Raw genomic sequence first — 24590 nt, 5'->3', positions numbered from 1 at the left:
TCTGTGTGGTCAGCTCCTGGGAGGCCCCCAGGCTTCCTTAAGCCTTTCCGTGTCTGAGGAGGACAGGATCCCATGGGCACAAGTCAAGGGAGAACTGAGCCCACCGAGAAATCTGGAGAAGAACCTGCGAAGAAGCAGTTCGGGGAAATGCGCTCGCTCTCGGCGCTCACTTTGGACGAAGCCAACACGTTTCACCTGGTAAGTGTGCACCCCACCTTCTTCTGCTCATGTGCCCTTAGAGTCTCTTTTGTGAGAGGTGACTGTATGCCACCTTCCCCAGAGAGCAGACAGCTGGGAAACTCACCCAAATGTCTCTAATCGAAGGGGAAAATTGTACACTATTCAACAAATTCAGGATGCGTAGACGATTTCGGCCCAGATATCCTTCCTTGTGTCTGGATGGCCAGCCCTGTCTCTGCCCCTGACTCAAAATCATCACCAAACCCACCTTAATCTGGTGCTCGGGAAGACGGTCGGGGGAAAGACTCAATGACTCTTGGTTTCTACACCACTTCCCAGCACGTACGGCTGCAGGGTAACGATAAATAATTAACAACGAATAAACACATCAAACCCAGAAAGAAAAATGCCTTCTGGGCCACATACGATGAATTGCTTTTGTTCTTGGTTTGCTAATTAGGAAATCCGCAGTGTTTCCCTTCCCCTGGGACAGCTTAGCCAGGGCTCTGTTGTGCTGTGCAGTTTTATATATCATGTGAAGCAATTTATTGGTCCTGAAAGGGTATAACAGTGTCTGTAATTAAATAGTTGGCATCGAAACATTAAACATTCACCAACAGAGTAATAAGACGCTGAAGCCTGAGTGAGCTGAGTTCAAAGATCCTATGGGGAGGCACCTCATATACAAATGCAGGGCGGATTCTGCCCAGGGTGTGTCCCAAAGTCCACAGGTGTGGTGCTCGGGGCCTGGGGGACAGAACGAGGGTGTGGAGGCAGCACACAGCCAGGGAAGGACGGGGCCAACTGAGGTCTCAGGTGTAAACTTGACTTACAGAAACGATAAAGATTCAGGGGCGCCTGGGGGGCTCAGTCCGTTGGGCGTCGACTTCAGCTCAGGTCATGATCTCACGGTTCGTGAGTTCAAGCCCCGCGTCGGGTTCTGGGCTGACAGCTCGGAGCCCGGAGCCTGCTTCCAATTCTGTGTTTCCCTCTCTCTCTCCCCTTCCCCTGCTCATGCTCTGTCTCTGTTTCTCTCTCACAATGAATAAACCTCCATATATATATATATATATATAACGATTCATTTTGGAAACTCAACTGTTCTTATGTGGAAATGGTCTATTTTGAGGTCCCACCTGGGTGAAGTACAAGAAGGTCCCAGGACGGCCCCCAGAGGAGCCTGCCTGCCTCTTCTCGTCCGTCTGTCAGCTGCCCTGAGCCTCTCTGTGTCCTCAGGTGTGTGGCTGATGGGGCCACTGGGCTCTGAGCTGAGTGTGGTCTCCACAGAAAGAAGACAGTCCTCCGGAGGAGGGGGGGGACGTGCAGAGGAGCCCCAGGTCCATACCTGGATGGGGCTTGGTCCCTCAGGCCCTGCAGTGATGTGTGCCCCCCTTTGTGAGGAGAGCAGGCTCGCATCACGGAGGGACCAGCGAGGAAGCTTCCAGTTCTGCCCCGTCGACTGGGCTCTGCGGCTGCCGAAGGCTGACCGCACACCCACTTGGAAGCAGGGCCGGGCTCGGGGACGAGCGTACGGAAGTCACCCCGGGAGCCGGAGGGGGCCCCAGCGTGTGCCTCTGTCCCGGGACGCACCCCTCCCCGACGGCTCAGGGGGCCGTGTGCGCTCTGACCAGCGGGGCCACCGCACTCAGACCTGGTGGACTTAGGAGGACGAGCATCCCGCCCACCTGGGTTGTATCGCTTGACGACACGCTTTTGTGCGCGAGGCCGGAGCACATCCTGTGACACGTGGGCACAGGGAGAGCTCAACGGCACCCCATAGTGAGTGGGGGCGCTCCCCCGGAACACACCGAGCAGCCCGTGCTCTCCGAGACCCGATGGACGGATGCCAAGGCCTCGGGGCAGAGCACGGATCTCCTGGCACACAGACGGCTGGATGCAGAGGGAGCAGTTTTCCCCAAGGTAGGTGTGGAGGGTGTGGGCCCCAGAGGAGGAGAGCAAGGGAGGGCAGGCGAGGAGAGAAGGCGGGGCTCAGGGCCACCAAGTCGGGATGCCCTGAGGCCACAGCTAGGGCTTGGGTCGGACACCCGGCTCCTGACCCTACCAGGCGGGGTTGGGAAGTCTGGGCAGGGAGCGGCGTCGGGCTGAACAGCGGCTGAAGACTCATACGAAGGCCTTGAATGCCATGCTAAGAAGTGTGGCCTTCAGACGTAGATCTTATATCTCAAAGGCTTCCCAGTGGGGGAGAAAAAAAAACCTACTGCCTTTCCATACGCAGTTTGCAAAGTGGCAAATGTAGCTCCCCGGTCCCGGGACACTGGACATTTTCACGTCAAGTCAGTTCCGGTCCACTGGATGCAAGCCTCGGGCGGAATCGGGTGTGGCCTCACCCCCGGGGAACTGAAGGCTTTAATGATAAAACAAAACCTATCACCAGTATAAAAAGTTGTGCCCGGGCACTGATTTAGAATATTTAAAAACTGTTCTGATTTTAAGTTAATAACAACTTATCTAAAAAAAAAAGGGGGGGTGGTTGAGGGGGACGGTCAGCCACCAAGTGGCTTCGCCCACGTAGAATGACACAAGAGTCTACAGTCGCCGTTCGCTCCTAGTTGATAAAAACGGAGTGCCTTGCATGTCTGAACAACTCGCTTCTAAATCTGAAAATCGCTGCGCGAAGCAGTGTGAAGTTTCTGTCGTGTGCGTGACTCTTTGATCCACGACAGGGCGGTGTGTTTTTACTGTTCCGAGTATGGCCGGAGGCAAGGCCGTGGGGATAGTAAAAAAAGTTGATGACACCCTGTTTTCACCCAGGACACATGAGCACACAGGCTGCGTGTGGTAAATCTCCAGTAATTCCAAACGAAGGTGGGGCAGAGGCTTTCGAAATTAATCGTTGAGGTTCCGAAAGCCGAGACCGAAGGACGTAGACAGAAACCGGTTCTCTGCCTCGGTGGGGTCTGTGTTTGCTTTTGCAGCGTCTGATTTCAGGGTCACCCAAGAAGGGTCCCTCTCCTCGACCCCCAAATATTTCCTCTCTCAGTTCAAAGACGACAGAAATTCATGGCATTCAATCACATGGTTTCGTACTACAGCCGGGTCCGGTTCAAACGGAAGGGAGCTGGGGGTGGTTTGTCCCTCACACGGTGAATGAGCTCCAAACACAGTGTGCATAGACACAATGGGCTCCCTCCTGATTCTTCTTCAAGGTCCCGTTTTGGAAGGACCAACGTGGGCCGTCCCCTCCCACAAATTCCGGCTCCGGAATGAGTCTTCTGGGAGAAGCAGGGATCCCAGGGGCCATTCTGAGGGTTCATTGTTCCCACAGTGGGGGCAACAGTTGTGTTTGGCCCGCTTCCCTCCCAGCGGGCCCCGTGTGCCCAGGAATGTCATCAAGGTGTGGGAAAAGAAGCCCTTTCCCTCCACAAGCCAGGAGAGAGCGTGGCCAGGGCTGAACCAGGCTCCAAGAGATGATAAAACCCGGTAATTATAACAATGACCTAGTCACACGCTTGAAGTCGGCTTCTGAAGTTCAGGTTGCTGCTGCTTCTCAGACGCGGCCTCTGCCCTGATTACATCGGCCGGGTTTCTGCCGAGGAGGACGCGAGACCTGGGCCCGCTCTGCGATGTGTGTCCCTGGTTGCACGTGACCAGGTCGGCCCCGCCTTCGCTCGTTCCCGCTCCACACGCGGTGGTTCAACGGTGATGACGTTTTGATGCGTGTTGGTGTTTTCCGTGCACACGCGGGCTCGCTCTGCCCCTACGAGCGTTCCAGCCACGTTCACGGTAACGGACTCGCGCTCTCCTAGCAGAGATACAAGCACGTGGCCTTCACCTTCTGGGCGGGTGCCCCTCTCCCTTCGGACAGCGGCTTGGGGAGTAGCTCTGCGTGCTCCAGTTTCCTTCTGGAAGTTTTTATGTGGAGGCCGACCTTCCTCTTGGAGGGCCAGAGAGGGCTCTATCCACCAAGCCTCACTCGCCTGCAGGGTCTGTAGGTCTGTGGCCGTCCCCCTGTCAGGGACGTGCCCGCCTCACAGAGCCCCTCCCACGGGCCGCACCTGAAAAGCGTAGCCTCCCACGCGACAGGGCACGCGGAAATGCAAGCGGGAGATGGCGACTCTGTCAATATACACATATACGTCATAATTTCCGTGCAGTGACCTTGTGGAGTTCGCACGTTATTAGTAACTACTGCTACCTTGATACGTTCCTGGGCCAATCAGTGTGACTGCCCAGGGACGCTGAGAACCATGGTTCCCAATAAAGTGTTTTCAAGTTCAGCGAGAATGTTTACCGCCTTCTTTTCAGAATAAAGCCCGTGGGCCCTGAGAGCTCTTCGCCCAGGCTATTGCTCAGTTCAGAACTGCCAGGGTTAAGTTGACCGGTGTCTCGGCTCCTGCCCTGGCTGAATGGCAAATGCCCTTAAATAATTAGCAATTTCATGTCATAGTTTCACGTTATAATGTATATGTGTATTTGCGTATGATGTTTTTATCACATTACACGATACTTTGCTTGCCTCTTAAGTCTTAGTACAGTGAGCCCATCTTAATATCGCAATTATGTATTATGAGCATCAGTGAATATAAAGTGATGCCTTCGGGAAATAGCCAGGGCTCGCTGCCTGTGCGGGCTGCTCTGATCATAGAAGTTATTCGTGTCTTTCATTAATTTCATTATAATTGCGATCATTTCAGTTCCCACGAGGACCCCTTACGTGTCACCGTTCCGAGTGCAAACGTCCAAATAAACATATAGTTTATTACATGTTTTATATGATTTAAACCAATCAGTCGCTGATTTAAGCACTCGTAGTAAAGGTAGAAAGGCCTAGTGTGTATCTGGTAAAAGGTCAGGTATGGTGATGTCTATTTTAATTGTGAATAGAATTTGCCACTAAAGTTTGGGCTCAAGACTGAGAAGCTGAAGTTAGCCATAAATCTCTTGGATCCTGACCCAGATAAATGGGAGTTTATAAAAAGAGAGAGGAAATTTGGGGCGGAAATGAGCAACGGAGTAGGAATCATGGCTGACATGGATAGAAAATGTATGAAATGTGTATTCCCCTCATTACAGGAAAAACTATACCCCCCCCTGCTCTCCCCTGTCCCAACCCCACACTGGGCTGCTGGTTCATTCATTTGTTCCACAAACATACAGGGCACTCAATGCAGGAACAGGGATTAAAAAGAGAGCCCTGACCTCAAAAACTCCTATTTCGCTGGGTGAGGCGGGCGAATGGCCATTTCCACAGTCGTGCTGGCCCGCAGCACCCGGGAAGTGCAGGCAGCAGGGACCCCGGGGGCGGAGACAGGGACAGCCACCGCGGCAGACGCGGAGCGCAGACACGCAGTGGAGCGGATGGACAGGTCGCCTGCAGCCCCAGCAGATCCGCTCCCGGTGCAGAACGCAGGTGGGGGACCCCGCGCACAGTGGGCGTCGTCCCGGCTCGGCTCGCGGTGTGAGCCCGCCCTGTGTTCACAGCCAGGACAGCAGCGGGAGCGCGCGGACTGTGGTCAAATAACCCGCATCGTCTCCTTACCACACGGACGCAGGCGAGGCTGCCTCGGCGGTAAACAGTCTGACCCCCGCGTGACCCGCAGCCCCCCTCCAGGGGCCCTCGCTCCCCCTCTCCTCTGCAGGGCCTCTCCACCTCCATCCAGAACCTCCCGGGCCCTGACCCCTCTCGGACCATCGGAGCCTCCTCTTAACAAGGTCACAGAATATGTGATCTTTCAAAAAATCTCTGAAGGAACAGTGACACCTGGGACCCACCACCCAGTTTAGACAGATCACCGCGAGGAGGGGGCACGGCTAACCCTCTGCGGGACTTTGATGCTCCCTTCCCTCCTCCCTCCCCCTCCTTCCTCCCCTCCCCCCTCCCCTCTCCCTTCCCCTCCCCTCCTCCCTCACCTCCTCCTTCACCTCATGTCTCCTCCCTCATGTCTCCTCCCTTCCCCTCCTCTCTCCCCTCCTCTCTTCCCCTCCTCCCTCCCCTCCTCCTTCACCTCTCCATTCCCCTCCTCCCTTCCCTCCTCCCTCCCCTCCTCCCTTCTCCTCCTCCCTCTCTTCCTCCCTCCCCTCCTCCCTTCCCCTCCTCCCTTCCCTCCTCCCTCCCCTCCTCCCTTCCCCTCCTCCCTCCCTTCCTCCCTCCCCTCCTCCCTCCCCTCTCCCCTCTCCCTCCCCTCCTCCCTCCCCTCCTCCCTCCCCTCCTCCCTCCCCTCCTCCCTCCCCTCCTCCCTCCCCTCCTCCCTCCCCTCCTCCCTCCCCTCTCCCTCCCCTCCTCCCTCACCTCTCCCTCCACCTCCCCTCTCTGTTCCCCCCCCTCTACTCCTCCTTCATCAGCAGGAGGTCAACCTTTGGACACCATACAGAGGGGAACCACATGTGCATTTCACGGGTGCTCTTCCTATGTCCACGGACCACATGGCCACACCTGGAGCTGGAGCCCACCCGTGGCTCATCCTGCCGTGGCCATGAGCAGCGTGACCTCCTCACCGTCCTCCCTCCTAGAGATGAGGCTCAGACCAAGGGAGAAACTAGGCTATTATGAAAATCTCCGTGGACAGCTTCACTGTCAGCCGCAAGGAAACCACCTCTGAGATGAGAGGATGGTGTGACCGATGGCTGGGCCACCCTGCTCCAGAAGGGGGGGGGGGGGCATGTGGCTCCAGCGCCCGTGAGCACGCAAAGGGGCTGCGTCCGGTCCCCTCCAGCAGGTGGCCTCCGGCCCACACCTACACTCACGGGAACGGCCGCGCTCACCTTAAGATGAGCACTTCGTCCTCCACAGGCGTGGGAGGCGAGAGCCGAGCGACTGGGGACGTGCCCCGTGACGCCCCCCGGGCCGGACGGCGTGCCTGGGCACGGGAAGGGGCCTCTGCAGGCTCCCCCCACCCGGCCCTCACCGCCCGCGTCGCCTCCCCCGTCCTACGGAGGGCTTCCGAATTTGTCCCCCACCAGTTTCTAATCACGACGCCTGCCCCCTCCCACGTGCGTTTCTTCGTCAGACGGAACCATGTGCTGTCCGCGGCGTCTGTCTGTCCATCTGAAAGAGGCTGGACGAAAGACGCTTCAGTGGCTCCAGACCTTGTATTGAGCAGAAAAAACTCTTAATTACGCATTTGGTTTCTCAACGAACATTCACAGGCAAGTGGACACTCAGCTGACATGGGCCCAGTGGGTGTTGCACAAGCGTCCCAGTGAACAGCCGGAGTCTCATCAGACCCTACGCTTCACGTCTCCAGAGGATGATTGATCGGCTTTCTTGGTTCCAGGAAGCCCAGGTTTGCCTGCCGGCCTCAAGATGGCATTTCCTGGGTCTGTTGTCGTCCGCTGACCTGTGGAGCTGGAGAAGGCCGGGCCCGAGCCACCGCGTGCTGGTTCCCGACGGAGCCAGGCGCCCCCCAGAAGGCCACGCTGTCCTTTCCTGAGAGGTTTATTTCCCAGGCTGGGAAGGTGGAGGTTGCCAGGAATGGGACAGCATCCCATCAGGTTTGCCTGACTCAATATTTCCCATGCTGCTTTTGTGAAATGGTAACTAATGTGACACAAATTTTAGGAGGGTTCCATGATCCACTAAGTTTGGGAAAGATGGCATGTGTCCTGGAGCTGGGAAGAGACTAAACTTTTTTTAAAATTTATTTTGAGAGAGAGGGAGAGGGGGAGAGCACGGCCACAGGCAGGGTAGCGGGGAGAGAGGGAGTCCAAGTGGGCTCCATGCTGACGGCATAAGGCACGATCTCATGAACTCTGAGATCACGACCTGAGCCGAAGTCGGACGCTTAACTGACTGAGCCCCCCAGGGGCCCCAAGACAGAATCTTAAGCAGGCTCCACGCTCCGCACAGAGACCAGCACGGGCTCGATCCCCCGACCTGGGATCATGACCTGAGCTGATTCAAGAGTCAGACACTCAACTAACTGAGCCACCCAGGTGCCCCAAGAGAAGGGACATTTTTAACTGTGTTTGATCCAGCTTCCATAATTATTTTTGATCTTCCCCCTTACACACACACACACACACACACACACTACTATAACATGTTAATATCATTGAACATAGCTTGAAAACTGTGCTGTAAATTGCAAAGATTGAATTTCTGAACAGCCACGCTGGGGCTGTAGCTCCCGGGGGCCCCTCCTCGCCAAAGCAGTAACAACACCGACAAACGCGAGGTCATGTGTTGACACGGCTTGTGTTCACAGCGCTTCTGGACCCTCTTTCGGAGCCACTGTCCCAGCCCTCAGCAGCCTCAGATCAGAGCTTACCATATTCGTCTGCTGGCCTCAGAAAACAAGGAGCCTCCTTCGCCGTTCCCCGACTCTTCCCGATTTCAAATCTGCAGAAGCAGGTGGGTGACACGTTCGACCTCCTCCCTCTTCCCCGCCCACTTTCCCTCCAGCCAGACTGGCTTCACCTGTCAGAGTTACTCCTTGGGCATCATCAGAGCCTCTCAAACGCCACAGGATTTCCACCAAATAAGTTACGTCACGCTATAGGGTAAGTTACGCACGAACGATGCTAACATCATCAAAGAAATAAGTCAGAATTGCCTGGACGTGGCAGTTTTGATGAGCACTAAATCCTTGTTTTAGGATTTTGGAATAGCGACATCTCCCCCAAGAGGCTTTGGCTTTTTTACTTCCCCCCCCGCCACCTACCCACCCTAGATCATAATACAACATCATGCCTCATCATCAGCTTTGATTTTCTCCAAAACAATCTGATTTTCTGTCTTTGAAATTTCAGGAAAATGTCGAATATGCACTTTCTGGGCGTCTTGCAAAATGGGAGGCGCAATCTTCACATGATCATTGTTTCTGCAGAATGAATTTCTAAAAACTCAAATTTTTCCTATTTTCCTTGCAAGTTACCATGAACTTGAAGGAACACAGCCTCTGACCCCTGGGCATATGAGGCAGGTGCTGGTGGTCACCACAGGGGTCTGGCCTAAGTTCCCGAAGCTTCTCGGGCTGATAAGACCCTTGCTAATCCCGTAACACCCACGCATCACCTTTCTTTGGCATGTTCAGATTCATCTAACTGGAGAGAACCTGACATTTGCTTTTTCTAAAGAATGCCCATGTTTCAGGTCAACAGGATTCACTGAAGGTACAGGCCTACAGCAGAGTAACCCTCAGGTCACCGTTGTGACTGCCAACGTTTTAACGTGTCGCTAAGAGGAGGCAGTAGGCAGGTAACTCTGGAGCGACAGAACGCACAGGGAGGGGCCCGTCAGCTTCTGCAGGGGCAGCAGAGATGGGCGGCCCTGTGCAGGGGGCAGGTTATCTGGTCAATGATGTCAGGGAAGGCAGACAGGACAGCTGACCGTAGGATGCGGGCTCCTTTACGTAAAAGCTCCTCTAGGACACGACCTCCCTGTCCACCCTCTAACGCTTTTGTGATCGTCGGTTTTTAGAAAAGAAAACCTTATTTGATGGCAGGAGGCAGACCTTTGGGGGCCATCCCGAAGCCACCGGGGTTCCCTGTGGACGACCCCATGCCGGAAGCGGTGCAGAGCGTCCTGCTGGAGCGAGGGTGGGACAAATTTGACGAAGGAGGGCAGAACAGCGAAGACTGGAACCTGTATTGCGGGACTTCCTCCTGCCGGATGACTGAGGCGTCAGCGTGAAGCCGGGGCAAGGGCTGAACCACCACCCGGGCACCACCAGGCGGACCGGAAGGACCGCCTGGCCAGGCTCCTGGAACTGCAAGCCTGTGGAGCCGTCTCGCGGGACGGCGATCATCATTTCCAGTGACATTAAAGACTTAGTCTTTGATGATACATACATAGTACGGAAATATACCTGCCACCCTTTCCTCATGGGCAGAGGTAAACCTGACCTCCGCATCTGCATCTGTATCACGGGCTTTAAGCCTTTGACCATTTACATGTATCAGGAAGGGTTAACGCGCTTTGCCACGGAGAAGTTCGACCTGAGTAATCTGCAGAACAGTTATGCCCCCTTGACCAACCTCAGCATCAACAAGTCTGGGGCCTCGTATGAGAAAATCAAAGAAGTGATCGGTCGTGGCAACAAGTAGACCCTCAGCCGGTCCTTCTCTTACCTTCGCAGCTGGGACGTGGACGGCCTGCTTCTGTGGCAGAAAATCCACCATGTGGCTATTCTCACGGGGCTCGCCATCGCTCCCTCGGTCCCCTTCACGGCCAACTGCTTCGAGCTCTTTGGGTTTGATATTTTGATTGGTGACAACTTGAAACCGTGGCCGCTAGAGGTCAACTTCAGCCGTGCCCTGTCCGTGGATTGTTCGGCGGACGTGTCTGAAGAGAAAACCCATCCACGACACTGCTGAGCTGATTTACTTGCAGGGTCTGAGGCACGGGAGGGCAGAGGGTAGTGGCGGTCCCGGGGGAGCGGCGGGGTACCCCTCGCGGAGCTGGATGCCGGTGGGCTCAACCGCGTGGGCAGAACCCTTCCTCGTGAGTCCCTCTTTCCGGTCACGGGCAGACTATTTAAGGAGGAATCTGCAGTGAAGAAAGCCATAAAGATATGTCCCGAGAGTAAACGTGCCTCCCAGCCTAGAGAAATGACGAGTAGGAAGAAAGACCTTCTCCTTTCAACAAGAGAACCCCCCCCAAACCAAGCCAAAGTTAAAGGGCAGACACACGCCCCACAAAGCCTCATTCCGTTAGTGTCCCTCATCCAAGCGTGCGCCCACCGGACAAGCATCGCCCCGTGCGTCGCCTCGGACTAGAGCAAAGTGCCAGATCTCCAAGAGGGGAACTTTGTTCTCATTTTTCCTTTCAACGAAGCAACTTTTGGAGCTTCCAGGAATAGATTAAATGTCAGGAGAATAATCCAAGAGTTCCAGAAACGAACGAACAAACAACACTCCCACGTGGCAGAAAAAGAAACAAAGAGAAGGTGACACGGCTTTTGGAAAACCAAGGATTCCGTTGCCGGGGACAGCAATGGCTCAGCCCCTGCCCCTCTGCATTCAGCACGTTGACCACGTCGCCGGGGCCACCGATGTGGGCGTAAATAGAAATATAACAACCCTGACAAAGTAGAACACGTGCAAATGATGATTGAATTACATGACCTGACTGGTGTATTTGCTCCGATTTCTTGGGGAAATACCACACAGCCTCTTCCCTGTCCTTGGAAATGCTTTATCACAATTACACTGTGCATTTACCGAAACACGAAAACCAAAGATAATCAGCGTATCTTTTAAGGACTCTGAGGTGAAAACGGTACAAAAAAGGCTAAGGGTTAACTTTTTGTTTCTTAATACACCATTTTATGTTCAAAATTATTTTTGTCAACTTAATGATCAGTCATTGGTATGAGGCGAATTACAGGAAACCTTCCCCCAGGGTACCCACGTGACTGTTATGTATAGGTCTTGGGTCCTAAATCAGACATTGCACCACATTGCTCCCCACTGGGGTCATCCATCAGCCGTATTTGGAGAGTGTCCCCTCGTGGTTGGCCCCGTCACTGATAGATTACCATCCCAGCATGCGACCTCAGAACCTTCCAGATCTAGCCTTGTCACTCCTGCCACATCAGAAAGCACTGAAGAGTCCTAAGACACAAAAGCCGCAGCATTTACTTGAAAACATCATGCTGAGTGAGAAAAAAGCCAGACACAAAGCGCCACACGTAGTAAGATACGATTTACAGGAAGCATCCCGAGTTGGCAAGTCCAGACACACAACGTGATTGGTGGTTGCAGGGCCCGGGGTGGGGGCACGGGGGCGCTGACCGCGAGTGGGAGTGGGGTTCCTTCTGGAATGTTCTGGTGGTGGTTGCACAACATCATGTGCTAGATGTCACTGATGGTCAACTTTATGTTACGTTTATTTCACCGCAATAAAAAGGAGAAGTTCCAGCAAACCATACTTAAGATATGCAAGGATTAACTATTGAGGGTGGGGACACAGAGTGGGTGATACAGCCACCGAGGGACAAAGGAAGGAAGTGACTGCTCTCAGTGCCCACATACGATTCCTTATGGTGTTGGCACTCGCAGCGGCCTCTGAACACCTAACAGAATCCTACTGTTCAACTGAATGGTTCAGAAAAAAGGGGGAGAAGAAAGTTCCAGCAGTTAGCCCGGAGGCTGGACTGCGTATGTTGCTCATTGCTTGGTTTCAGGCATAAGCACATTTATTTACTCCCAGCCTTATTCCAGAAGAGATTTGAAGGAGTCACGTAAGACTGTAAGCACATCCAGATTGCCCTGGTCTTCTCTCTCAGCTTTCCACTTTATAGTATTTGGCAAACAAAGGAAAGGGCCTCTTCCGCACATATGGAGACGCACTCTAACGAGACCAAGCCATGTGGCTACCATCACCTGAAAGCCAGAGATTAGATCTCATACCCCCTTTCATCTTGAGCAACAACTCAGACGTGAAGGTGAACGTCCCAGAGACGTGCGCAGCACATAACGTTAAGGAACGATGATTTCATTTGAGCGTGTGAACCTCTGCAGCCCCGGGTCCGCTGTCCGGAAAACACGCACGATCCGGGCAGTATGCTCGTCAAGGCAAAATGCGGGCCAATTAAACTGAAATAATAGTGGGCTAACGTTAGACTTGCAAAGGCAACAGGAAGCCTATGTGTGCAGAGTTTGTATCAGGCACACGCTTGTGTAAGGGACACGGAGGGAAAACGGAGACACGGTATTCTGGGGGACAAGAGCCAAAGCCCCGAAGTCCAGAGACGTCTCCAGGAGATAGGAGGTAGTCCCTTAAAAAAATCCTTGGGTTTCCACCTCCGGGGAAATGGGATATGTGTACCTTTCCTTATTCCTTCACAAAGTACGATCAAAGGAGCTGGACCGCACCAGGGCACCGGGGCAAACACAGGAGTCATGGAGGGGAAAGAAGGCAGTCCCACTAGGGACCCCAAGCCAAACAGGGTGTTGAGTTTGGGGCTTGAGGGGGGGGGGGTGCCTCATACTCCAAACTGGGCACTATAGGAGCTGACAATGCCAATGGACACAAAGACCCAAGAGTCACTGCGAGCAAAGGACCAGGAGACGAGCAGCTAAAGGGGAATTTAACTAAAGGAGCCTGCGGGACGCTGGGCTCTTTGACTCCAAGAAATCTCTAGGGAGCTAGAAACGCCCCGCAGTTGGAGGTGAAGGTTCTTACTCCATTTCAAAACTGGATCCCATCTCCCTTTGACTCGAGGTTAGAAGAAGCCAGCAGCAGGGGACGCAGGAAGTCATGAGAATCTCCCGGAAGGAAGGGGGAAGTAGGAGAGAAGTGTGCTCCCGGGACACAGCGGTCACACTGGGCTGGAGTGCGGCCCCCACCTGCCCAGCCCTCCCGGTGCGGAGTGGCCCCTGAGCCGGAAGCTGCTGGGTAACGTGCAAACGGGTCACAGAAGCATGGTGGCCGGCAGGGCGAGGCAGACCCCGGGGGCAGGCCGTGCAGACTCAGCTCGGGCCGGCTGCCCTCGCGGGCGTGCGGGGAGCCTTGCGGACACGGGCAGACAGAGGGCAGAGCCCCGCGGCGGTCTCTTCAAAACCTGACCTTCCAGACTCTTCTTGTCTGCTGCGTAGACTCCCCATGTTCGCCCGTGAGCACTGTGCAGACTGTGGAGGAGCTTGTGTGGGGCCTCTTGGCTGCCCTGCAGGCGGACCCCACGAGGAAGGGACAGTGCGAGGTAAGCTGTGTCCCCACGACCCCCGGTGAGATGCTCACGTCCCCAGGCGGGGTACCCCGTGACCTCCCCGTGAGCGGTCACGGCCTTGCAGTAGGACACCAGGCGGGGTAGCCGAGGGGTGAGGGAGGGTTCCCGGCTTGCACCGCGGGGAGATGGCCTCAGGCCGGGGGGACGGGCTGCCGGGTTGTTCCTGCTGGACTCGGCCCGCGCCCGGCTGGGCTCACTCCTCCCCCAACCACCCTCGCCTCCCTGTGTGGCTCTCCCGGGTTCAATCTCTCACTTCCTTTCATCAGAAAGAAATTCCTTCTCTCTCTCTCTCGCCCTCTGTGTGGAAAACCCAAGGAAGACCCTGGCCTACCCCGACCGTCGATGACAAGACAGGCCTAGGTCGCGTGGATGTCATCATCCCGGGGGGTGAGGGGGTTAGGGGCGCCCCCGGGGAGCAGGGGGAGACTTTGCTGGAAGCAAGTGTGGGGTGCGGTGCTCAGAAGGGGACCTGGCAGACACGGGGGTTGCCTGCAGAGCAGATCGCCTGTGAAAACGGAAGGGCGGTCAGAGGGGGAGATGCAGGGAGACTGAGGCCGGGAGTGGCCCCTGAGGCCTCGACGCCTCCTGAGTCAGGTGGACAGCAGATGTTGGGTGGAATCTGCTTCAGGAGAAAGTTACGGAAGGGTCCCAGACACCCACGGGGACTCGGATCCCTCCGCGGTCAGGACCAGACTGAACAAAGAACACAGCCGAGCAGCGGCTCTCGGCACCAGTGAGGGCTGCCAAAGTGGTCACTGGCCTCCTGGAACTTTCTGGACCCTCTGCCTCATGTGCCCCCCCCCCACCATGTTCACCCACAGCTGCTCCCAGAGGACGGGCCCCAGGCTTCGGGACCCTCGTCCCCTCAGAGGAGGAGGAGCCCAGCAGACTCAGGAGCCCAGCTCAGGGCTGGGCCTCCCTGGCCGTTGGCATATTGTGAAGGGGGTGGGGGTGCCCATCGATCCAGCGGGGCCGTGCAGACCACATCAGTGCCTTAAACTGGGGCGGATGAGCATCCCTGAGACCCTCATAGTCACGTCACTTGTCTCTTCTGAGCTGGAAAACTGGGGTGGAGTCTGGCGGTGAGGGTCCCAGGGCACCTGCCTCTGGGCACCCCCGCGGGGGGTCTCCCGGCCCCTGGCTCTGCGGCACTGCCTCCTCGTGCAAACGCAGAAACCACCTAAACAAGCCTGGACCACCAGACGGCACCAATGCTGGACCCACGAGGGACACCGGTGCTTTCCGAGGGCAGACGGGGGTGAGGAGGGTTAGCTCCTGCGGTGGGAAAGAGCACACATCCCACGGTGGGCTGAGGGCTGCTGCAGCTGGCCTGGGGGTCTCTTGAGAAGAGACTCGGGGATCTGGACAGGAAGTCCAGCGGCCAGGGCAGTAAGTCCTGTCCCTGAGCGCACGGCGCCATCAGGCAGAAACCTGGCCACTAGAGGACAGAGAAGCCACAGAGCTGCTCACTAGAGGCAGGCGACTGGAGTGGGGATGGAGCCGAGGACCCTCCTGGTCTCATACGTCCACCACCCTTGATCGGAAACTTGTGCGGGAACACGGGCTGCGGGGAGAGCCCTGTTGAGTGCATCCCTTCGGGAGCCCCCCAGGAGGCAGCAAGGGCCCCAGGACGTCACATCCTCATCCCGGGACCTGTGAAGATGAACACAGCTGCAAAACCAGCAGCACGGGCCCTCCCCCCAGATTCAACGCTCCGTGCACCGCTGACCTTCCGGATTTTTTCCTCAAAACCCTTCTGCCCTAAAAGGAACCAAGGTTCCTGGACAGTAGCTGATGCCATCCCTTGAGGCAGGAGAAGTCAGGAGGGGTCTGTGCACTGGGTCGAATAGTGTCCCCCCAGAGTTCACGTCCACCTGGGACCCGCGAATGTGACCTTGTTTAGGGTCACATGTGGTCTTTGCAGAGGCTTAGGATGAAGTCACTGTGGAGTAGCACAGGCCCTAAATCTGATGGCCGGTGTCCCTGGAAGAGGAGGGAAATCGGGGCACAGACACAAACAGCGGAACGGCCACGAGGACACGACGCAGAGCCCCAGTCCCTGTGCTGTCACAGGCGGAGAGCGCCAGGAATCACCCGCAGCCCCAGAAGCGGTGAGGCCAGGGACAGCCTCCCCAGGGGCCTCCAGAGGGGGTGTGGCCCTGCTGCGACCTCAGTCGGGACTCCTGGCCTTCGGGGACTGTGGGGGACAGACTGACACGGTGTTCCTGCAGCAGGCTGCCGTGGTTTGTCACGTTTGTTACGGCAGCCACAGGGAGCGGGGACAGGCTGTTTGCCACACGCTGTTCCCGTGAGCATCACATACTGAATCTGTGAATCAATTTTTACTTCTTTGAGAAGATCTAACCTAATTAGAACCCACCTTCATTGTTTTAAAATTTTTTTTAGACTTATTTATTTTTGATAGACAGAGACAGAGAACAGTAGGGGAGAGGCAGAGAGAGAGGGAGACACAGAATCCGAAGCAGGCTCCAGGCTCCGAGCTGTCAGCACAGAGCCCGACGTGGGGCTCGAACCTGCAAACTGCGAGATCATGACCCAAGCTGAAATCGTACGCTTAACCAACTGAGCCACCCAGGCGCCCCTACAACCCACCTTTAAATGCTCAAGAAAAAGTGGTTTCAAAGTCACACTGACTCGGCTGAGCGTTACTGAAGAAAGTCCTCATGTTTGTGACCACAGCCTTCTGTGTTCACAGAGCCTCTGATTTTGCAGAACCAGCAATAATCAGGGTTATGGTGACCCCGTCACGTGATGGACTTGCTCACTTGTGCCAGAACTAATTCCCAAAACGTCCGGGGCACTAATGTCACAGTTGGGAGGCGGGGCAAAGATGCAGGAGGCCTGTGGTCCGCCCCGATTTGCTCCGGGCCCCTGGCGGGGGGGGGGGGGGGGCAACACGGGTAAGTAGGTGGTGGGAACGCAGTTTGGGAGGAGACCAGCGGACTGGAGGGCCTGCCCCTGCCAGGAGGGTGGATCATGGAAGGCTTTCCAGAAGCAAAGTGGCCGCACCAGCCTCCGGAGGACAACGGTGGCGGCTCGTATAAGATGGGGCGGGGGCTCGTCCCAGGGAGGGGGGCTTGGAGAAGGCTCTGGAGAGTGGGAGGGAGAGGCAGGCAGGGCAGGTGGGGCCAGAGCGGGATGAGCTGGGATGCCATGCTCGGAACACAGATATTTTTCTTCGGGAACACACAGAGCACTTCCAAAGCAAGACTCCGGTGAAAAGGGGGATGACTCCATCATGGATCTCCTCCCACCCACCCCCACAGCATTCCCGGGAAATCTATGTGTCACACGCACAGACAGGCTGAAGTAGGGAGCCTCCAATCTGCCTGGAGGTCTTCGGGTCCTCATTCAGAACCCGAGCCAAGCTGGCCCCCTTCTCGAGCCTGAACGCTCACTGTGCTTTTTCTAGGCGTTTTTCATGCTGCCTTTGTGACCAACTGCATCCTTTTATATGCTGCTTGCAAATGCGTGTATATTCACAAAATAATGTACTGCGTATCGCCAGACTCCACATCCAATAAGAGACTTGAGAAGGTGCTAGGAAGCCTTGAGGAGGTGCTAAGGAGCCTTGAAGAGGTGCTAAGAGCCTTGAGGAAGTGCTAAGGAGCTTTGAGGAAGTACTAACAGCCTTGAGGAGGTGCTAAGGAGTCTTGGGGGAGTGCTAAGAGCCTTGAGGAGGAGCTAAGAAGCCTTGAGGAGGTGCTAAGGAGTCTTGGGGAGGTGCTAAGTAGCCTTGAGGAGGTGCTAAGGAGACTTGAGGTGCTAAGTAGCCTTGAGGTGGTGCTAAGGAGCCTTGAGGAGGGTTAAGAGCCTTGAGGAGGTGCTAAGAGCCTTGAGCAGGTGCTAAGAACTCTTGGGGGAGTGCTAAGAGCCTGGAGGTGGCGCTAAGGAGCCTTGAGGAGGTGCTAAGGAGCCTTGAAGTGCTAAGGAGCCTTGAGGAAGTGGTAAGGAGCTTTGAGGAAGTGCTAAAGAGCCGTGAGGAGGTGCTAAGGAGCCTGGAGGAGGCGCTAAGGAGCCTTGAGGAGGTGCTAAGAGCCTTGAGGAGGTGCTAAGGAGCCTTGAGGAGGTGCAAAGGAGCTTTGAGGAAGTGCAAAGAAGCTTTGAGGAGGTGCTAAAAGCCTTGAGGAGGCACTAAGGAGCCTTGAGGAGGCACTAAGGAACCTTGAGGAGGTGCTAAGGAGCCTTGAGGATGTGCTAAGAGTCTTGAAGAGGTGCTAAGAGCCTTGAGGAGGTGCTAAGAAGTCTTGGGGGAGTGCTAAGAGCCTTGAGGAGGTGCTAAGGAGTCTTGGGGAGGTGCTAAGGAGCCTTGAGGAGGTGTTAAGAAGTCTTGGGGGAGTGCTAAGAGCCTTGAGGAGGCGCTAAGGAGCCTTGAGGAGGTGCTAAGTAGCCTTGAGGAGGTGCTAAGGAACCTTGAGGAAGTGCTACGAGCCCAACTGGAGTAAATTCCACCTTTTTGGAAGAAAGTGTGAAATGCATTGCACTGAGTCCTGATGACCAGTGTGCCCGGATGCGCACACACCAGCCCCACACCCCATCCTGTTCTGATTCCAGACCTCACACACGAGACTACCCAGGAGTTGGCAGGTACATGTCCTGAAAACCGCCAGTCAGGCCAGTCTTCTGGCTCCTGAACACAGTTTACCCACAAAAATTTCATTCGTTTCTCCTCGCTCGCCAGGAACAGAAGTTTCATTCTTTCTATTTGGTACAGCGGTGTTTCGTTTTGTCTGCTTTAGTGAAAATTCTCAGGATAAGCTGATTCAAAATAAGACAATCAGCAAGTTCATTTTTTTTTTTTTAAGCCAAACCTAAAGCAGCTTTTCCATAACGGATTACTTTTATCTGTTAATCTGAAAGTGACCATGATCAGAAAGGAAAAGTCCTCTGTCCCACATAGCTGAACTAGAGTGCTTTTATTTTCCTTCAGAGCTGAGACAGCACATTGTCCCTGGGTCACTTTATTATTTTTTTTAATGTTTATCTATTTATTTTGAGAGAGAGAGCACAAGCAGAGGAGGGGCAGAGAGAGAGGGAGAGAAAATCCCAACCAGGCTCTGAGCTGTCAGCACAGAGCCCAACGTGGGGCTTGAACCTACAAACCATGAGATCATGAGCCAAGCTGAAGTCAGATGCTTAACCGACTGAGCCACCCAGGCACTGTCCCCGGGTCACTTTAAACAGCATTACCAAAATATTGAGGGCTTCAGTAATGCGTGCACGATAGACTTTAGGACTGAAATAATTACGGGTACCAAAACATGATTTTTCATGTCGATCAAATGAAAGCACAAGTACATATTGAAACCGTGTACATAAACCCACATCTTGCGATCAGATTTTTCAAGAAGGTATTTCTCCCCTGTGACAGGGGGACTCTCCACATTAGTATAAAAACCAGCTAACTGCCAATGTCCTGCTCATGTTCAAGGCAGCCTACAAAACAGCAAAATAAACAAGAAATGGGTCATCGTTTTGACTTTGAGATTAAACGATCGTAAGTCTCAGGAGGTGGCTTGCTGTCCTTGGGTCGGGCTCCTCATGGGTTCACTTTGTAGTGACTAGAACCGTCTTCCTATCTGACCTGGCAAGGTCATGGGTGTTAGAGGTCACGGAGGGTCAGGCTGAGCCGCTGTAATCCCGGAGGAAGGGGAACCCTGGCGTAGGCGCAAGTTGAAACCACCTGCGGACGAAAAGAAGCCGGTATCTCTTCGTCAGTGGGCCCGAGGGGGCTGCCTGCTGAGCACCCGGCTTTATCTCTGTCCTCCCGGGCCTGTCATAGGGTAGAGCTGGCTCTTGAGATGAGCGAAGAGGGGTGGTCTTGCTTGGGTCCTGGAACTCATGCTTTCACGAGCCCCGTGTTCTCCAACCAGTGTTGATCTAACCACCTGTCCCGACCAGGAAGCCTGGGGACAAAGGGGTCTCTTCCTTGACAATCTCTGGATGACTTGGGTTGTCCTAAAGTTTTATCTGTTCCCCATCATCTCGGGCAGTGACTATACTATCAGTTTTTTATGTCTGTTTTAGCAAAGAAAACTATAATTGGGAAGTCACGCAGAGCGCTGGGTGTTGAAGGACGACCCGCTTCTGTCCAGGACCATGTTTCCAGCCTCATACCTGAGCTTCAGCCGCCCAGATGCACACTGGGTTTCCTGGTAGCCCGTGGAGTACACAACCTTGATGGTGCCACTGGGGTAGTCCCTCCTCTTGAAGCAGGACGTTTGAATTTCCCTCTGCCCGTTGCTGAACACAATGGTTCTGTCGCCGTTCCTGACGGGGAAGAGTAGCCTGGTAAGTCAGCCCACTCGGCGGCCGGAGCTGCCCCTGTGCAGCACGTCGGGGCTGCGTGGGCATGAGCGAGGTGTGGAATCCTCATTCCAGACCTTAGTGAGCGAGGGCAGAGAGCGTGAACGGCCAGAGCGGGGGAGGCGCACAGCGGGTTCAGGGTATTGACAGAAACTCGGTCGGCCTGAGAGCAGGTGCCCTGGAGAATGACAGGGTGGTGGGCCTGCTCACGCAGTCTGAGGTCCTGGGCTGGAAGTTTTACCTTGAAGGAGAAGGGCGGGGCCGCAGGGGACTGAGGGACCGTGATGGATAATCGTTCAAGAAGAGTGACCCAGAGCCCATGTAGACTGCCCTGTGAGGAAGCTGGGAAAAGTCCATCATGACGCCGGGCCACGGCAAGCCGGCCGGGTGCCGATGGCCCTGGGTTTTACCCTCTGCACATCGGGCGTCAGGGAGGAGCGTGCCCTCGGAGCACTTTCTCAGTGTGTCTCAGAGAAGTTGTCCTGCTATCGACTTGGGTTTCTAGACGGGGGCATTCACTGAAGACTCGAAGTATTTTTTTGGTTGCAACTCAAGATGACCAAGGTCAGGGAAGAGAACAAAAACCAGTGTTTTCATTCCTGTTCTCCATAGAGGGAACCAGATCAAGGTCATAGACAAAACCTCAGGGTCAGTGACGTTATTTTCGATTATTACCCTTACACAAATACTTAGACTTCTACAAAAAGTTGAATTAATCTGAAGAAATGCTTGACCGTACGCACCTGTCGTGAAACTGGCCTTTCCACACTGACAGCTGTCCCGTCAGGAAACACAGTCTCTTCGCGTCCATCACTCAGACGTTTCACTGTCCCATCCGGAAACACGGCTACCTTTGAGCCATCAGGGTGGTATTTTTCTGTGGAAAACATGTTTTAAAAATGGCTCTCCCTAGTCTCCCTGCTGTATCTCTCAGCTGCTCGAACATGTTTTATGGCGACCCATCCCATAAAGGATTAGTATTCAAGACTCGATTTTGTATCCTGCTCTATCGTTTTTATTTGAATATCTTGTTCCAGGCAGATTGACCATCTTTGGTCTCATTAGAACACAAAATCTGTATTCTCCCAGCTTTGCTCAGATTATCCCCCCAGCGACATTTTTCCTTTCCTTCCATGTGTTCTCTGGCTCCTTCAAGGTAGAAAGTCGTCATCGATCCCAGAGCAGCTTGGGCTTCTGAATGCCTTTGACCCTTAACTGTTGTCAGCCTTCACTTCTGGTTTTCCACAGTGACTCGGGGTGTCAGACCAGGAAATGTGGTGAAGATCCTGACTCCCTCCATAGTGGCCTCCATGGACAACACTGACTTACAACCTGATGCAAAAGTTAGAACACTTAGGGGTGTCTGGTGGGCTCAGTCCGTAGAGCACGCAACTCTCGATTTCAGGGTCATGAGTTCAAGCCCCACTTTGGGCGTGAAGCCAAAAAAGAGGGGCGCCTGGGTGTCTCAGTCGGTTAAGCGTCCGACTTCGGTTCAGGTCACGATCTCACGGTTCATGAGTTTGAGCCCCGCGTCGGGCTCCGTGCTGACGGCTCGGAGCCCGGAGCCTGCTTCGGATTCTGTGTCTCCCTCTCGCTCTGCCCCTCCCCCACTCACGCTCTGTCTCTCTCTCAAAAATAAATAAGCATTAAAAAAAAAAAAAGAAAAGATGTTGAATCCAATTTAATTGACCCATTTCTATTTGCGTTCTTAAAATATTCATTCGCTTCTTTTTGTTTTGTCAAACGTTGGCAGTTGCTGGCAGACAAGAGGCAGCCCAAATATATGTGAGAAAAATAAATGTGGTGACAAATCTGACAACCGAAGAAAAATTCTACCATTAAAATAGTTTTTAGCAAAAAACTATAAAAGCTTGTTTCCGTGTGGTAATTGATGGACCGCCCAGAAGAAATTGGGGGGCTCTTTGGAACAAGACTTTTTTTTTTTTAATTTTTTTTTTCAACGTTTATTTATTTTTGGGACAGAGAGAGACAGAGCATGAACGGGGGAGGGGCAGAGAGAGAGGGAGACACAGAATCGGAAACAGGCTCCAGGCTCTGAGCCATCAGCCCAGAGCCTGACGCGGGGCTCGAACTCACAGACCGCGAGATCGTGACCTGGCTGAAGTCGGACGCCCAACCGACTGCACCACCCAGGCGCCCCGGAACAAGACTTTTGAACACTGAATTCGCAGACTTCCCGGTACTCCTCAATGGACAAGTCTGCTGATTTGTACGGATTTACAAGAACGCGTGTGTAACGCACAAGCACATCTATAAAATGGCAGGAAAACGAGGCCTTCGGCTCTGCTCCCGAAATGCCGATCATGGGTAGCAGTTTTGAAGGTACGGGACGTGCCTCCGAGGACAATAATAGGGCCTAGAATTCCCACGGAGAGAGAATGAAATATGGATCGTCAAAATACCTTTCTCTTTTGGGAGACCTGAATTAACCATCAGTCACCTGAGGCGGCACGTGTGAACTAGCAGGTGTAATGTTCCCTTCTCAAAACCTTGCTGAAGGTCCCTGAGGACAGCAGTTGCTCTGGGGCCCGCCTCTCCGCTCACTTGTTGAGTCAGAGCCTAAAGGACAGGTCATGACAGTAAAGACCCAACGTGACCCAACGAGATACACATGAGCGTCGCTGGAAAGCACGTCGAGGAGAACATGAATGCCCCTGGACCGTCCGTGAGGATCTGTTTAACGATGACCTTGACTCTCTCAGCACCCGGCAGGTCAGACGCTCTGGAAACGGCCACTGCCACGTATCCAGTAATGCTAAATAAAATAACACGGAAACCCACGTAAACGAGCTCCCACACTCCAGGCAAAGGCCACGCACGCACGGCAGCGGCCGCCCAGAAGCAGACAGAAGGGGAGCCTGAGCACGTGGTCTCCGCATGCCGGGCTCGGCTCCTGGTGGCTCTGCTGGTGATCAGAGCTCATCCCTGCTTACAGACGACACACACAGAGGTCGCTCCCCGGACACAAGGATGAACTAGGAAACACCCACCCCGGGCAAGGGGAGCACACCAAGAAAACTGCCCTCTTCTGAGCTTCCCGAAGAATCTGAGTCCAGATCGCCCCCAGACTAGACACCAGCCTGGAGGAGCCCCTGGAACCTCTGGCAGGAGCAGGCACGGAGCTTTCTGGATTGGCAGCCCCAAGCCGGGCCCCGCCTGGGGATGGCCGCCCAAGGCAAGCGGACACGTGGAACCACAACCATGGAACCGGCCAGGGAGCCGCCGTGGGGAGCCAAAGCCAGCACAGCGGCATCACCGGGGCTCCGAGGCCACCAGCGTGACGTTACCAGAATCGGACCATAAAGTGGACGTGTGCGGAGTGGCTGAAGAATTACAAGAAGAAGCTGAAAACAGGAGAGAAGTGATATTAGCCAAAAAAAGACTAGGTTAATTTGAAAAATACCTAAATGAAGTGAAAAATATAATCTTTAAAACTAAAGCGAAAAATAAGTGCCTTGAAATAATTTCCAGATGTATGGTGTGTTTTAGTTTTCTTACCGCCATTCATTTTAATTTAGCTAAGTTGTTATCGAACCATAGCTCGTATCCCCACCTTTTCTTTGAAATCTGTTGTCTTGCTTGATGGCCCGCGATGGAGTCCTTCTCCCCCACAACGTTCCATATGTGCTTGAGAACACCGCTTATGGCGCATAAATGTACAAACGCCTTCAGATGAAGGTTTCTGGTGTTTTCAAATATTTCAAATATTTTGTTCTCTTCCTGGTTTTCAAATCAGCTCAAGTTATTAAGTAGTGACAGAAGTTGAGTGTCGGTTGAGTGTCCTGTTCCGAATGTGATGCAGACGCCTGTCAGCAATGTGGGGAAATTAAATCAACACCACTTAAGCAGAAGGGGAAAGGATCGCCCTGGGATTGATTTCTGCTGTCACTCAAGCAGGACATAACTATGTGTTGTTTCTGTCGTGCCTGGGGGCCCCTTCTCATATCTCCCCCACGAAACGCGGTGCTCCTTTGGCCCCGGGAGCTTTCCCTGCCCCAGCTGGGGACTCACGAGCAACAGACTGTACCTGACATGCCCAACCTGGGTGCATTCATCACATTTCCTGCAGAGAGAAAGGGCAACTGCCTGGATGTGAGAAAAGTAGACTCGGGTGTGAACTCAGGTCATTCGTGTGCTACTTGGTTAACAGGAGGGCTGACCCTGCAGGTGGTTTTGATTCTGGGAATTACAGACTCGGAGAAATGGAACCACCCCACACACCACGTGGGGAAGTCTTGGTTTTTGTAAAATTTCAGTGTGGTTGGTTTGAAAAGCAGAGGACAGCGCTAACCCATCTAGAACCGCTCTCACAGAACAATAAAACTGAAGCATCGGAACCGATGAAACACGTGTGTGGTTTAACGTCATGAAAGCAAAGTATTGAGCCTCTGGAATTAAATAACCCACGTCTCGCACATCGGACAAGGAGCC

The 24590-nt window shown here is 54.2% G+C and overlaps 1 protein-coding gene and 1 long non-coding RNA gene across 2 annotated transcripts; both read left to right on the top strand.

Moving 5' to 3' along the window:
* Window positions 1-1596: 1596 nt before the first annotated feature.
* Window positions 1597-11814, top strand: TTLL2 (tubulin tyrosine ligase like 2). The gene is given in 10 exon segments (XM_058735901.1): window positions 1597-2100; window positions 7288-7632; window positions 8346-8491; window positions 9233-9337; window positions 9560-9761; window positions 9764-10421; window positions 10423-10502; window positions 10505-10731; window positions 10733-10778; window positions 10781-11814. Coding segments are annotated over 6 exon segments (1446 nt in total). The 5' UTR covers window positions 1597-2100; window positions 7288-7632; window positions 8346-8491; window positions 9233-9337; window positions 9560-9577; the 3' UTR covers window positions 11032-11814.
* Window positions 11815-13279: 1465 nt separating this feature from the next.
* On the top strand, window positions 13280-21769 carry LOC131515189 (uncharacterized). Its single transcript, XR_009263501.1, has 3 exons — window positions 13280-13784; window positions 19860-20127; window positions 21299-21769. It is a non-coding gene; the product is annotated as an uncharacterized LOC131515189 (long non-coding RNA).
* Window positions 21770-24590: the final 2821 nt, after the last annotated feature.

The sequence above is a fragment of the Neofelis nebulosa genome, chromosome 6, assembly GCF_028018385.1.
Source record: "Neofelis nebulosa isolate mNeoNeb1 chromosome 6, mNeoNeb1.pri, whole genome shotgun sequence".
Taxonomy (NCBI): Eukaryota; Metazoa; Chordata; class Mammalia; order Carnivora; family Felidae; genus Neofelis; species Neofelis nebulosa.
This window is presented reverse-complemented; position numbering and strand designations above follow the sequence as displayed.